This window comes from Epinephelus moara, chromosome 10, assembly GCF_006386435.1.
Source record: "Epinephelus moara isolate mb chromosome 10, YSFRI_EMoa_1.0, whole genome shotgun sequence".
NCBI classification, from domain to species: domain Eukaryota; kingdom Metazoa; phylum Chordata; class Actinopteri; order Perciformes; family Serranidae; genus Epinephelus; species Epinephelus moara.
Window position 1 is genome coordinate 24,239,790 of NC_065515.1, and position 15,853 is coordinate 24,255,642.

A 15,853-nucleotide genomic window follows, 5' to 3' on the forward strand; every position below is an offset into this window, starting at 1 on the left:
TACAATGCATAGTATGAGGGTAAATTAAGATGTAATAAAAAGTTAAAATACAGTAATGGTTGGCCAATAAACAAACTCTGCTGAAGATACCAGTTGACTTTATAGTCTTTTTACAGACAAGTTCAATATGGTAATTCCAAATTAATTTTTCATCTACTATGACTATTCAGTATACCCAACATGATTTGCTTTGACATCGAAAAGCATGATCAGGCTGAACCAGTTTAATATTTATTCAAAAGCTCCGGCAATATTTAGTGTCAGATTATTGTATTTATATTCTAACTTATTTTTTTAATTCAGTTCTACCCAGAAATGTCAAAAAATGTGTTTGATTTTGACCAGCTTCTGAAATTAAGTTGTCAACTGACTAAAACACTTTAATTAATGACACAAACCTATTTACTCATGGTGAAAAACTTATTTATTTCAAGCGTTATCCACGAACCCCATGAATCATTTTTAGAGTGGGACTTTGTTCATCTGAAACCATTTAGAAATAGATGATAGCTCTTCATTTGCTTCTTGAATGAGTGTGCTAAAATATTCATGTGAAAACTGTATGATAATATGAAATTGTAATTCAGCACATTTCACATAAATGAAATAAAATGTACTTCAGAAAATACACATAACAAACAGAATATTAGACAGATAGAAAAAGACCAATGAACGAGGGTTCTAAAAACAAATAAAACTCAGTAATCAAATGACTATTAGTAATATAAAAGTATACCAAAATTGAAAAGAAGATTTTTAAGTTTTCTTTTAAAAGTTGTAAGCCAGCTTCTCAAATGTACTGCTCTAGAGTCTAAACTAAGTGCAGCATTGCTGCCAACTTTGTCTACAAAGTCTGCAGCAACTTACATCATGTCCCCATTTCACACTGTGAGAGAATTGACATTGTCTGACCAAAGACTTCTGTCTGTCCCGAGATCCAGGACTAAGTGTTATAGGGACAGGGCTTTCTCTGTCGCTGCCCCGAAACTCTCGAATTCTCTTCCTCCCATTGTCTGATTCTAAAAACACTCCTTTACTCACCGGCCTTTAATTGTGCATAATGTGATTCTCATTGTTGCTGCTACTGACACAATGTGTTGACAGTATAAAAACAAGGATACAGTTTTTGCTATTAGTGCAATGATAACAGTAATGATATGTTATTATTAATGTTATTTTATTGATATTATCATTCATGTTTGTGTGTTTCTCTTCTTTCCTTTGTTTTTGCTTTTCTCTGTCTGTGCTGTGAGAACACGTTGGATCAACTCTGTGTTTAAAGTTCTATATAAATAAAGTCGACGTGACTTGACTTTAGTCCCAGACTGATGAACAGTTACTGTGAGAGAGTCGGCAGAGCACAGCGATCTCTTAGGCCTTATTCAGACTGCCAGCCCAAGTCTGTTTGGACATATTTAGATTGTATCCAGATTCATTTTACAAAGTTTGAACATAAAAAACCACATGAAATGCAACTTTTTGCAAATCAGATCCTAATCACATTTGGAGGTGGTTTAAATTGCTATTTCAAATATTTATGAAATGTTGCATGAGAGATACTTTTTTAATTTTGCCCAGAAGCTACATTAATTGTTCTGGAGCTCAAAGGAGGGCTCCTGTGTGATCATATCCCTTTCAGACGATTTATAATCCAGCCTTGAACTGTGGTGTCTTTTGAGAAGACTTTGTAAAATAAATCCATAAAAATAAATTCAACACTGAATGTTTTCTGTGATTATTTATCCCTTTTTCCTGTGTTGAACAGTCATTGTTGTTGTAAGCCTCCATTTCTCATGCTTCCGTGTTGGAGCTACATATTTACTGAAGCCATGTCGTTTATACACCAACCCATGCAGATAGGTTGGTGCTGTTTGGGCACGTAAATCCGATCTGATCACTTATAAATACCAGTGTGGACAGTCTGACTTAAGGAGGTCATTTTAAAAACAAATCTAAATGTCTGCAGTCTGTACAAAGCTTCAGGAACACAAACTGTGAAAAGGTCACTGATATTGTCTGTGAGGATGCCTTGAAATGACTTGAAAACACTGATAAGCACCTAAATTCAACTCTGTAGATTACAGGCAGCCAGTGGGGAGAATTTAGTGCAGGAGTGATTTTCACTCACCTTAGTTTTGGTGTGAATCCTGGCTACAGTTGCAGATAACTGACCTGGTTCTTAGAAAGACCTGTGAATATATCAGTATTATGATTAAAGCAATCGAGATGACTGTAAATAAAAGTATTTTTCACAGTCGTGTCAGAAAAATAGTGTGACACTGCTTTCTGAATGTTAAAAGGCCACTTTAAAGTTCCAGAATGCGTGCCTCCATATTTAAATTACCATGACACAAGGGTTTCTCTTTTGACCTGTTCCCCAAAACTAAATCTCTATTTTGTCCTTGTTTAGCTAATTACATCGTTGAGCCCTTTTTAATAACATGTAATAATTTTAAAAATGCAATCTGCAAGATTAGCAACAGGGCTCAGATCATCAAGTGAGGCAGAGATATAGAGCTGTGTGTCATCTGCGTAGAAATGGAACGGATACCATGTTTATGGATAATAAAAGCTAATGGTTCCTCGGTGTGCAGTTTGCAATCTCTTGCGTGCCATCTTCTGTACCTCCAAGTGCACTACTAGCAGTTTTGAGCTCTCTAAAAACAACTGAACTTGTCAAAAACAAAGAATATCTTTACTCCTTGGCATGTCCTACTGCCCCTGAGACATTGGGGAAAAAAACAAAACATCATTTGCTGCAGCTCAGCAGTTAAAGTAATGTAAATAAACAACCTAGCTAACAAGACAAAATAAGATAAAAATACATGCTAATTTGTTTTCAGTAACATGTGTTATATTAATAATATAAATAAAAAAATAAAAAAAGAATTAAAATCAACTTGTTCAGAAGAACAAATATTAAAATAATACAGGGCATTGTAAAAATAATAATAGAATACACATATTTACTGTAATTGAACTAGGGATATACCAATTCTGAGCCGATACTGATACCAATGTTTAAAATAACAATTTCGCCAATAGCTGATACTAATGTTTTTATATTGGTGTTTCTTTTGTTTTTTGTTGTTATTTACTTTTGTTCCACGGAAACACAGAAATCTACACTATAAAAAAATGAAAGATCAGTTTTAAAGCCATTCAGTCCTCCATTACACTACCTTAAAATGAACACAAATTCAATCATACACATTTAAGAAAACCTTTAACATAAGCTTCTTTCACATGAAGAATCTCTTTCATAAAATAAGCCAAAACCCTTTTTACTATATATGATACATCATAATTCCCTCTCTAATATCTGTTTTATATTTTTGTGGAAACATCAACAAATTTCTCCTTGAAACAGCTGGATTTATTCAAGTTTCTCACCAAAAGCTACATTTTACAAGATTATATTGGACACATCATGAGAACTATAATTTACCTTCACCCTACACTCATTTTTACTTTCTTATGTTCTTTCTCTCCACATCCACTGTCAGTAGTGTAATGGTAGTTGAGTGAGCACCACAGAGCTTTTGTCATTTTGAACATATAACGATACAGCATGTTTCGGGGTTCACGTGACGTTGGATAACTCGCCCATCTCCTCCAGAAAACAGGTAAAGCAATAACCCTGAAAAAAGGCCTCTCTATTATTCAGTAGGCTTTGCTACGTAGTTATATTGTTGTGGCCTATGTAATATTTTAAAATAATATTAGTAATAGTATTAGTAAAAAATAGTAAAAGATAAACACTTCGATTTTTTTTCTTCGCCTACACTTCCTATGCCACGGGCTGGCACTGACCATCAGCATCAAGACACAGCCAATGATGGAGTGTACCAGTCATGTCTGTGTTGTACTGAAACGCTGCTGGAACGTGCTGAGCTGAGCTGAGCGAACATTCCTGTAGAATTTTTCAGTGGGTGTGGGTAAACTGCAGGAGTGGAGGGCAGTCGGGTGACGGCCCAAGGGGCCTTCCTTTTCCACTGCTTCCACAGCTTCTCCTGCGTTCCCACTACACTTTACATTCCCAAACATCTAACTCACCACCCGAGCCTGCGTCAGTGTGCCCTTACTCACAATGCTGCTGCACACATACACACAGTGGCCACACACACAATGATGCAGAAACGACAAACTTTTACAGAACTTGGCAACAAGGGCATTTTTTTCATGATTGGTTGACCTGTAGTTACATTTCCTCTTTCCACCAGCACCAAACATCCAGGAAGTCCGCATCCAGCTTCCAACAACACCGAGCCAAGGCCTTTGGGGTGTTTTTACATGGTTATAAATGGGTTGTCAGAGTGTCTGTACATCTCTTGCTGCTCAGGGTAAAGTCAACAGCTCAGGGGGTCATTCATTAATCTGCAGTGCCTGAGCTCTGACGTGTAAGAGGGCCAGACTGCCTGTAACCTCTCACAATCAGCAATACCACTGGGACTGAGAGAGAAAGAGAAAGAGGGAAAATGGTCAGCTCTGGTGCTCCTTAGTCTCCTGCTCTTTCTTGTCTCTTTCCATCTCCCCTTCTTTTTATCAACATTTGTTACGCTGTCGGTCTCTGTTCACCGTCATCCATCACAGTCTCAATTTCTGGCCTGTTCTTTGCTATTTTAGCCTATTAGGTCCAGCAAAAACAAAGAACATGAAAACAAGAAACAGAAGAGATGGACAGTTTGAAAAACAAAGCAGACTTCAGCAAAGAGAAAGAAGGAAATACAGTAGCCCTCTCATGATCACAGTTGGTTCTGCGCTGTTTTAGAGACACTTTCCAACCATGCCATCAGACATGGATGGTCACCTTACCTTAGCATCACCTTTTTATTGAGCTACACTGGGCCTAAACAAGATATACATCCTATGTCTGTAGACAAAGGTCCTGTTCTCTTCTCTAAAATCTTACAATATGCATGTTTTTTTGTCCTTTATGTCCTCAAGCAATAACCAACTAGGTACAAATCAAATACAACAGATAAAGTAGATACTGAATGCTCTTTTTTTTACCTTGGAAACAGTAGTTGCCAAAAGGCAACTTCCATGATAACTGGCCTGGGCAACTGCATCTGGCAAGTGAGCCTGTTCTCACTCCAAAGTTGTCGAAATCCAGTGCTTGGGCAGTGGCTCGCGGCGTCAGACACTGATGAAAAAAGGCGTCCTTTAACTCCAGACGCCAGTATAGTTTCGGCGTCAGGGGGAAACGCAGCAGGACAAGAACAAATGTTGAGGCAGCAAAAGTCCCAGTAGGGCAGGGCAGGGTGGGATGGGTTGTGGATGGTCCAACAAACACCGACTTTCACCCGGGAGAGTTGTGTTCGCGTCCCGTAAGATCTAAAGCCAAACCCTGTTCTTTTTTCCTAAAAACATACCCAACCACATGCGATAGTTGGAGGAGAAAAAAAATGTCAGTTGGAGTTGTTGTACCGACGCAAGAGACGAAAGAGACTGTATGTAAACGGTAAATTTCCTGTGAAAACGGAAGTGTATTTTGAACGAAGACAATGCATGTAATAGTCACAACTTGACATGGTGTCCCAGAACGTCAACAAACTGTGTAACTGTAAGTCAAAGAATAAAACTATTGTTGTAACAATGTACTTTAAGTATCCAAAGCAAGAGAGTCGGGGTGCTTGGAGACAGCTGAGGGAAGAGGTGGAATAGAAAGTGGGGTAGAGACTGTCAGCATGCAGGCAGACTGGTACATAAGCATACACGCAAACAGGAATCCTTGACAAGGGAACAAACCAACAGTAACTCTGGGTGCAAGAACACGAGGACAACACCTCTCAAGGATACTAAAGCTAGAGGTCATAGCATAGCTGGCTGGGACATTTTGGCAACAGGTGGGGGAAAGGCCAGGGTTGATATACTGATATACTGGTGATGGGATGATTGCTGGCAGGTGTGCTGTAGGCAGGGTCCAAGGCTGCGTTCAGCCCCGACATAACATAGCAAAACATTTATTCAAATGAAAAGGTAGTGCGTTGAACATCCTGTTGTGTTACGGAAGTGCACTGGCTTTTAGTAAGGTGGGGTTTAATAGGCCTTATTAGCCCTGGAAACATATGTTTACATTGCCAATCGATGTAAGCAAAAACTGTCAGTACAGTAAGTAAAGATCTACCAGACATGTATTTATATATATGTTGCTGCTGACTGGATATTACCTCTGACACACCCACCAAATGAGAGAAACGTACCTCAAAACCCGTTGTACACTGTTTCAGAGAATCATGTTGTTCAACCCAGATAACATAGCAAAACGGTACACAAAATTTTGAGATTAAATGTTCCCCAATTCCAAGGTGACTCTAAATTGGCTGTAGGTGTGAATGTGAGCGTGAATGGTTGTCTGTCTCTATGTGTCACCCTGTGATAGTCTGGCGACCTGTCCTGGGTGTACCTCTGTCAGCTGGGATAGGCTCCAGCCCCCCATGACCCCTAACAGGATAAGCAGTTACAGGAAATGAATGAATATATCATATCATATTATATAGAATTTTAATGTTGGAGCTGGTGGGCTCTGTAACCTTTGTTTTATTAGACAGATGACAATAGAGAGATGACAGGAAATGAAGGGAGATAGAGATCGGGAATGACATGCAACAAATGTTGGTATTAATGGTCTTTTAAATCCCTAGACCACCACTGTATTCCTTTTGTATTATATATGAAATTGATCATAGGATTTGCAAGTGAAATGTACTGGTATGTAAAATAGATGTAGTTGATGATGTAGATGTAGCCAAGTACAAATTAGCATATAAAGTACGCAAGTTAAGTACAAGTACCTCAAAATTTCACTTGAGAGATTATGTACTTAGTTATATGTACATTCCACAGTTGGTTGTAGATAAAGCAAATAAACCTAAATCAAAGAATGTAGGGACAAAGGACCCTGTCGTCCACCCTGAATCCTAATCCAAGCCTCAGTTTTCCCCTGTTCTTATTCCTATTCTCTGAATCTTTCTCTCAGTCTTCCTGTTGCTGTTTTTGCTCTGCTCCTGGTCAGTTTTTCTTACCTCCCTCCCACCGTCTGTCTCTCTTTCTTTCTCACTCTCCCAGGCTGAATGTGAAACCTTGGTACCCAAAGTCAGTGGCCGTCATGCGGGAAAACAGCAATAAATTGCATAGCATAAACAATGAGGAGTAACAGCCCATACCCCTCTGTTTCCATGCATTGCACCATCCGGCGGTTGGAATAATGACTTTAGGGAATTCGATGGGAACGTGCGCTCTGTTTTTTAAACACAATGCAGAGCCAGCTCAGAGAGGGTCAGGGGGCTTTTGGAGCGGGCGGGATTAACAGAGTTGAAGAGGAGGTGTTAGAGGGTCAGTCACAGTCCGTTAGCCTTTCCCATACCAGCCACATCCAGCTGTGGTTTCCGCATTGTGTCATCACCTGTCAGTTGGTTCCTCAAGTTACACAACACCAGGATGTTGCAGCAGGAACAAGCAGCAACCTCTGAGGCTGAACAACGAAGCCAATGTGGAAGTGCCCAAAAACTGCAGTTCCTCTAATGTCCACTTGAGGCTGGCTCCAAAAGAAAATCAATCACCATAGACTCCCATGTTAAAATGCCTTTACAACTTTTACCTCTGCTTCAAATAAGGGTTTCTAAATCCTTTGTACATTGCTGTTTCTGCTTATCTAGATCTTTCTACAATAACTGATCATCACACTTTTTGCCTGTGACCTAATGATGCGACCCACTCTTTGTAACTGGACATGCAACCCCGTACATTGCAGATGGAACTAGGGGTGGGTGATATGGCCCTAAAATAATATCACAATATTTCAGGGTATTTGTGCAATGACGATATTCTTTACGATATAACAAATATTTTATTATTAATTTAAGAACACTTCTAATATTTAGTAAAAACTAAACAAAAATGATCTCTCATTTCTTTAACAGTAACTCAGAGTGAGATTCAGATTCTGTATACAATATTAGTAGTTCAACAAAACAAAATCTACCACAAATTACACATTTTAGCTCCCAAATACAAAAATGTGCCCTGGGATCTATACTGTATATATAAATCAACAGGTGATTTCCTTCTTTTAGCACAATCCTAAATGACTGAGTTGTTTTTTTTCCACCTGGACCTTTATGCTCTGCCATTCCTCCTCTAATCACAGTATGAATTTTTCATATCATATTAAAAATGATACCGGTATTATCATGAACGATATGATATAGCACACCTCTAGATGAAACCACAAGTAATACCCCACAGCTTCATTCAGCGCCACATACTCTGTTTTATCAGTGACATATTTCTTTAGAATAACACTAAGAAAGTCCCTAAAGTTGGAGGAAAGTGTGACTCTTCTCTTCCCGTCCATTCCAGTTGGCTCCAACAGGAGAGGTCTGACCTATCTCACACTCTGAAGGAGCAAAGGGACTCAGTCATCTTTTATTTCAACATGAAAAACAATGAGTCACCAAATCGCATACATAAAACGGGTTGCAACTTCTTGGCCCATCAGTGGAGGAGGTGAATTCCCAGAAACAAAACAAACAAGCACGTCAGTCTGTGGCCAACTTTTAGATAACACTGACAGAATCTAGATTTGGCTTTCTGTGCTCTAATAAAATGAAACGAGGGGGACAGAGTTTGCTGTGAGTCCCTTCAGTACTGTCAACCTTGAAAATATGCAACCAACGCAGAGCAGTAGATGAACAAGGTGTGGCGGTCTATCTATCAGAGAATGATGACACAACTACAGGGTGCACATAAGGCCTCGGGGCTAAACGCTGTCACATGTGTTGGTACATGTAGTGAAAGCGTAGCAATTTAATGACACATTGAAACAAATTAGGTGTTCTTGTCTGAAACAGTCAGCAGATCTCAAACACAAAAAACTCTTTAAACCAAGGCAGTGCTTGTATCAGGGGTACACATGAACACATTCTCACTACAACCTCGGCACATATCATGGACCGTTCGCATTCGCATACGACGTGAAAGGTACCCTGTGTACGTTGGCTGTTGACATTCTGGGACGCATTGTCTTCTCCAAAATACACGCACTACATCAGTACAACAATGCGCATTGTTTTTTTCCTCCAACATCTAACACACATGGTCGAGTTTAGGCAACAAAAGCATGTAAGGTAAGGTTCAGGAAAAAAGAACAGGGTTTGGCTTTGTAATCTTACGGGATGAACACCGCTCTCTCGGTTGAAAGTCAGTGTTTGTTTGACCCATCCACCACCCCTACTACCCACCCTACTCTGACTTTTGCCGCCTTAACTTTTGTTCTTGTCCCGCTGCGTTTCCCACTGACACTACTGAACTGTGACCGGCTGTGTATCATGCCGACGTTAAAGGACAGCTTTTTTCATCAGTGTCTGACACCGCAAGTCACTGCCCAAGCGCCGTATTTCAACAACTTCAGAGTGAGACTGGGCTCTACACATTGCCCTCAGTATTCAGATATGCCATAAACGCCCCCCTCCAATACATTCATAAAAACATATAAACATAATTTGCTCTGCTACAACAGGCAGCAGCACGGCCATCCAAAAATACTATTTGCAAATGTTATCATATTAAATAACAAGCTTAACAAAGTCACCAGTTGTGTGGTTTGTCAAAGTGGTGTTTCCATACCCCAGCAAAAAGCCCCTGGAAGATTTGGCCCCCCTAATGTCACCTCCATGGATACGGCCCTGCTTTGAACCGCGCTTTTTAAAAAAAACCCACATCAATCAAACTCACCCTGGCAGCTTTTGAAAATGCAAAGCAAAGCAGCGTTAGAAACACAGAGTGACACATCTGTGTAGTAATTTCAGCGTCAGACGGTGGCTGTGACTTCCCTCCTGACTCATAATTAATGGTAATAGTTAATGGAGAGGTGAGGGAAGAGCCCGCCCCGCAGGCTGGGAGGGGTGAGAGCGGGACGGTCACAGCTGGAGAGCAGTGTGGAGAGGACGGGACACTGATGAAGTTCAAGATACAAAGCAAAGTGGATGTTTGGGAGCAAATACTTCCGTGGTTGGAAATTTTTATACGCGCGAAGACACAATCTGGACTTCTGACTTTATATAGAAGTTAATCTCGTTTTGGCAATCGCGTATTTTGCACGACCACACCATTACGCAGGAGAATAAAAAACTTAGACATAACTGCAGATCTCCACACATCGCCTCCGGGATGTTTAGATGAGACCAGTGACTCCAAAAGGTAAGTTACTGTAGCTGTGGCTGTGGTGGAGAATATTAGACTTTTTATTTTGGCAGACACTTTATTTTCGCATGTTGTTTCCCAGATGATCACTAAATTCAACTTGGAGCAACTTCTCCAAAACAGGAGAGTTATTAAGAGCAGGAATCCTGTTTCAAACATGTATTTAAAACGTTGTTTAACAAACTTATTTTGGACAAGTTACACCTTTTAAAGTGCTTATTAATTTGGGATACACACGATTCAGTTTAATTATGATGGGAAAAAAAACTGCTTATCCAACTTTAGGATAACATGTTACCTTTTACATCAACGTTTACATTTATGGCTCATAATTTAAGAACAGCAGTAACTACCACAGCTGTTTGTTCAGTATCAACAGGACAATAAATTTAAAAAAAAAAAAAAGGGAAGTTCTTCTTTTTCTTGTGTTTTCATTATTTGATGGAGTTCTTTGTGAGTTTTATGGTGTGTTATATATGTGTCATTTGCTATCTTGACCAGTACCCCCATGTGAGAGATTTTAAATCTCAGTAATGCACTTTCCTGCTTAGATTAAGTAATATTAAGAAGGCTTTTTGTGTTTATTTGCTATTTTAAGTGCTATTTTTGATGTTTTTACAGTTGCTTTAATTTCTTAGAGTCCTCATAGAAGTTTTTGTCTTACAGAAATTATTCAAAGTGTTGTTGGATGTGACTTTAAAGTGATTAACATAACTTTTAGAAATGAATTGGACCTCTTAACTTGCATTCATTGGCAGATCCTTCAGGCTCTAAGATGCCAGTAATGACCCTGCCTGGTTAAGGAGCCTCACCTCCCTCTGCTGTGTCCAGTGCTGTGGCGCCCTCTGCTGTGTGACCGAGGAAGGCCAGGAAGAGCAGTATGGGGAACATACTAGAGGAGGGGATGAACGCTGTCATCGTCAACCACTACAACCACTCAGGGAAGTGGGACCTTCCTCGCAGCGGCGGGGCCTGTAAGATGGCCGTGCTGCTCTTCATCTGCGTGCTGATTGTCCTGGAGAACGTGACGGTCCTGCTCGCTCTGTGGAGGAACAAGCGCTTCCACAGCCGCATGTACTTCCTCATAGGAAACCTGGCACTGTCAGACCTACTGGCTGGTGTGGCCTATGTGGTCAACATCTTTACCTCAGGACGCAACACCTTCTTCCTGACACCAGTGCAGTGGCTGGCCAGAGAAGGGAGCATGTTCGTGGCCCTCAGCGCGTCCACGTTTAGCCTTCTGGCCATTGGGATTGAGAGGCACATGACTATGGTGCGTCTGCGTCCGTGTGAGACAGCAGGCCGGGGGAGACTTCTGGGACTGCTGGCTAGCTGCTGGCTTGTGTCAGTGCTGCTTAGTGCTCTGCCCAGCCTGGGCTGGAACTGCCTGGACAATCTGGCCTCCTGCTCCACAGTGCTGCCGCTCTATGCCAAGAGTTATGTGGCCTTCTGCATCAGTGTGTTCAGCGCCCTGTTGGTGGCCATCATCATCCTCTATATCAGGATCTACCGCCTGGTGACATCTAGTGGCCGCAGGGTGAGCAGCCGGCCTTCAGAGCGCTCACTGGCCCTGCTGCGGACAGTGGTTATTGTTCTTGGAGTGTTTGTCATGTGCTGGACCCCCCTCTTCCTCCTGCTGCTGCTGGATGTTGGCTGTAGCCCAGATAATTGCCCTGTGCTCTACCAGGTGGACTGGTTTATAGCCCTGGCTGTGCTCAACTCTGCCCTCAACCCTCTGATATACACTCTGTCCAGCAGGGAGATGAGGGCAGCTTTCTTCAGGCTGCTGTGCTGCTGTCAGACCAGCATGGAGCACACAGGGACTCCAGTGGTGGGCAACCCACACCTGGGCACAGTCATCCCCACAGGGGAGAATAGCAAGACCAGTGGAGGAGGGGGCAGCGGGGCTTGCAAGACCACGCTGAACAGAGGGAAGGTTCCCACACCTATGAACTCTGAAAACAAGCATGGAGATCCCTCAGCCACTCCTCTTCCCCATCCTTCTGGGCCTGCAGACCTGCTCTCAGCTGTGCTAGTGAAGGCGGGGGCGCTGCCACCCCTCAGCAAGTTCTGAGTGGAAGCACCTTAATGAGGCCTTACAGTCACAAAGACGTAGACATAGAACTGACATAATCCTGCTATCAGCCACTTTTTCTTCATGCACTAAGGCCCATGTAGCAGTGAATAGGATGAAGGAATGATATTCAGTTGGAACCACATGAATGCAGATTAGAGTACAATCAGAATCATTTAAAGCCACTATTTACAACAACTCAATATTATTCACAACACTAGAGTGACTGATATGTGTTTGTCTTACACAATAATTTATGTTCAGTGTTTCACATTTCAAAACCATGAAATATAACAGGATTGTTTCAGGGACGTGGATTACACCAAGCCCCAAATTAAATCTTTATGTTACAGTCAGTACCTTTGATGAAAATAACCTTTTGTCATATTTGCTGAAACTGTCACAACAAACACACAGTATTATATGAGACAAATAGTCTGAAAAAATCATGTCCCTTCTCCTCCTCCTATTACCTCTCATGGCATTAGCCAGAATCTACCCCAGTGCACTGAAGACAACCAGTCAGAGCTGATGAGTCTAATGCAGCTGTCAGTCATGCCTATCACAGCTCATGTGCAGCCAAACTGTCAAACTAGGCGGCGTTGATCAAATACAAATCAGGATTCTGTTACTGCGTTACCTAGTGCAGTGGTTCCCACCTGGTCCAGCCGCAAGGTCCAGATTTCGTCCGCACAGTTTAATACATTCACCGTCATACTGGCCATGTCATCAAGCTAGTTTGCTGTCTCTGTCAAGTGGCTGTCCATTAGTCACTCACTCTACAGCAGGAAACCGCACTTCACAATAAAAGCTCTGTGCCAGAAATTCACTGTACCTCAAAATAAAGTTGTTTTTTTTACAATCTTGACATGTTTGTGAGTCACTTGCAGCCCATTCAGAATGGGCCTGTGACCCACTTTTGGACCACGACCCACCTGTTGGGCACCACTGTTTTAGTGTACTGTTTATCTGTAAAATGAGAACGTCTGTGCCCTGGCTGCCATGTTGGATACAATTACACGGATGAACAAGCACCCTTCAGCAGCCCGACAAACGTTCTCATTTTACAGATAAACAGTACACTAAAATATGTTTCTGAAAATATTTGAGGTGAGAAATAGGCAACGCAGCAAAAGAATCTTGATTCATATTTGATCAGCGCTGCCGAGTTTGTCAGTTTGACCGCAGTTTACGTGACTGACATGATTGACAGCTGCTTTACAGACTCCGTAGCTTTGATTGTTGTTTTCGTTCATGTGAGGTAAGGAAGTGTGGTGGCAGAGGTGAACAAATAAGGAGTGAAATGATCAAGTTGTCATTTGTGTGATAACAGAGTCAATCTATTTCAGCTGAAAGGTCAGAGCTCTGACACCTGGCGTGTCCTCTGTTGGTCTGACAAAGAATCACAGATTCACTCATAGTATAATTAAAACTTAAAGTGCACAGCAAAAAGGAGGCAAAGGGAGGCCTCCGGTTACCTGATAAGTTTCATAAGAACAGCTACAAAGCAAGCTTCTCATACACCAATGAAAACTCTCCAAGGACACAGTTCACTTCAGGTACAAGGGAGCCTTATACACAGAAGGAAGCAGAATGCAAATATGATAAAAGGTTATTTTTAGAAAAGTTACCAACTGTAGCTTTAATTTATGTCTGTTAAACTAGACTTGGTAATTGTTCAAGCAACAACAGAGTATAGATAATTTTATTAGTGTTGTGTCTGTCAGTGTGTTTATTTCATTGTGTCACTATAAGCAGAAAACATCAAACTGGGGCACTTTTTTTTTGCATGTGCAAGTACTCTTAAAAACACCTGCATTTTCCATCACAACTTGACTTGGTAAACTATTTATTTTCTGTGAAAACATTTGCCATCTTAATACTGTTGGTATACTTGTGTAGTATAGTTTGTGTGCTTTAAAAAACCATCATGGTACTAGGACTTTATTATTGATTTTGTCATGATTTGAGATGCACTGTGAGAGAAAACAAGACCAAGCGTTTGCTGGTCAGACTAGCGGCCTCGTGAGGCTGTGATGCTCATTACACACCAGAAAACATTTGTATGGATAAATGAAAAATGAGACGTTGCTATTATTAGATTCTCACCACTAGTGGGAAAGAGCGCAGAGGTTGTCTTGATAGTGGTGCTGCAGGAAAATCTCCAACTATTGGGGTTCACTTTCTGGCCATTGTTGGACATTTCAGCTTTACACTACAAGAACTGTCTCATCTTTCATTGGTCTTTAAGCTCTACTCTGTCAGCATCTGTGCACCGCACCGGGAGCTGAATTAGCGTGGCTAATAACTACACTCGTGGACATTTTTGCTTCTCATCAGCACATCTAGAAACCACTCACACGTCAACTAACCACTAGCGAATAGGAGTGTTGGATGTGAATTATTTAATGGTGGTAGACTGTAAATGACATTTCTGCCTAGGGTGGTGTAGTGCCTGATACCATTATATAGCAAATACAATAAAATCCTATTCCCTTTTATGAGTTTTTCACGTGTCATGTTTTGATATTAAATCGATGACTTGCCTGCTGTCAAACCTTCCTTCCAGCTTCCATGCTCGGTCTGTGTTGGTCCTGTGACATTGTCAAGGTACAGGAAAACCTGAGCTATGGTTTTTGTCTGTATCTTTTGCATCATATGAATGGTAGATATTTGCGCCTGAAAGCTTAAGCCATACATATATTAATGTGCAAATGCTCTGATTTGGCAGTTTATCATTTGCTATTCAGACAGGAGAAGAGAAATGTCATGTGATTTAACCTGCTGCACTCATTTAATATCCTAATGGGAAGCTGATTGAAGCTCTCGTATTCCCATTCATGGGTAGACCTGGGTCAGCCAGTGATGAATAATGCAGGGAAACTCTTGATATTTATTTTAACTAGGAGCCCACAGCTCAACGAGGTCAGGTAGCGATTAGTCATGAAAGGAATACTGCATGAATCTTACTTTGAAGAGCTTCCTGTTGTGAAAGATCTTAGGTCATTATATAAAGTCTCTGGAACTGAGGGTACTTTCAGACTGCAGGCAAAAGACTCAGACCTGTTTTTCTTCCACAGTACTGTGAACAGCACAAATTACATGGAATATGATCTTTTGAAATCTGATTTGAGCTACATTCATATGCCAGCTGCAAGTCTGATTTATTTTGCAATATGACCTCAGTCTAAACAGTCTTTGGAAGTCATGCAACTTTAACGCCACTCCCCTGAGCTTAGTGTCTTGCCCTGAGTGTCTTGTGGAGCAGCACTGACAGATGTACTTAAAAGTCTCCTGACAGCCTGAAATTTTGTATGAAATCTGTTTCAGTGAAGCCATTTATGTCACTCCTGGCTCTGGCTCTGCATCCACACATACCTCCGTACAGACAAATCAGCCATTGCTCCACAAAAAGCCAATAACTAAATATTTGGCTCTCTGCACCTGCTAGAGTATGCTACCAGTTTGGGCTGAGTGATAGCAGGCTGGGTTCCAGTCCAATGCGTGGCCCTTCGCTACATGTTGTCCCCTCTGTCTCTGCTGTCTAATAAAAGCTGGTCTGGTGTAGGCAGA

At 41.3% G+C, this 15,853-nt stretch overlaps 1 protein-coding gene across 1 annotated transcript; it reads left to right on the top strand.

Moving 5' to 3' along the window:
- The first annotated feature begins 9,922 nt into the window (after nt 1–9,922).
- On the top strand, nt 9,923–14,781 carry s1pr3a (sphingosine-1-phosphate receptor 3a). The gene is made up of 2 exons (XM_050054711.1): nt 9,923–10,203; nt 10,965–14,781. The coding sequence occupies exon 2, from the start codon at nt 11,087–11,089 to the stop codon at nt 12,278–12,280; it is 1,194 nt and encodes a 397-aa protein (XP_049910668.1). The 5' UTR covers nt 9,923–10,203; nt 10,965–11,086; the 3' UTR covers nt 12,281–14,781.
- Nucleotides 14,782–15,853: the final 1,072 nt, after the last annotated feature.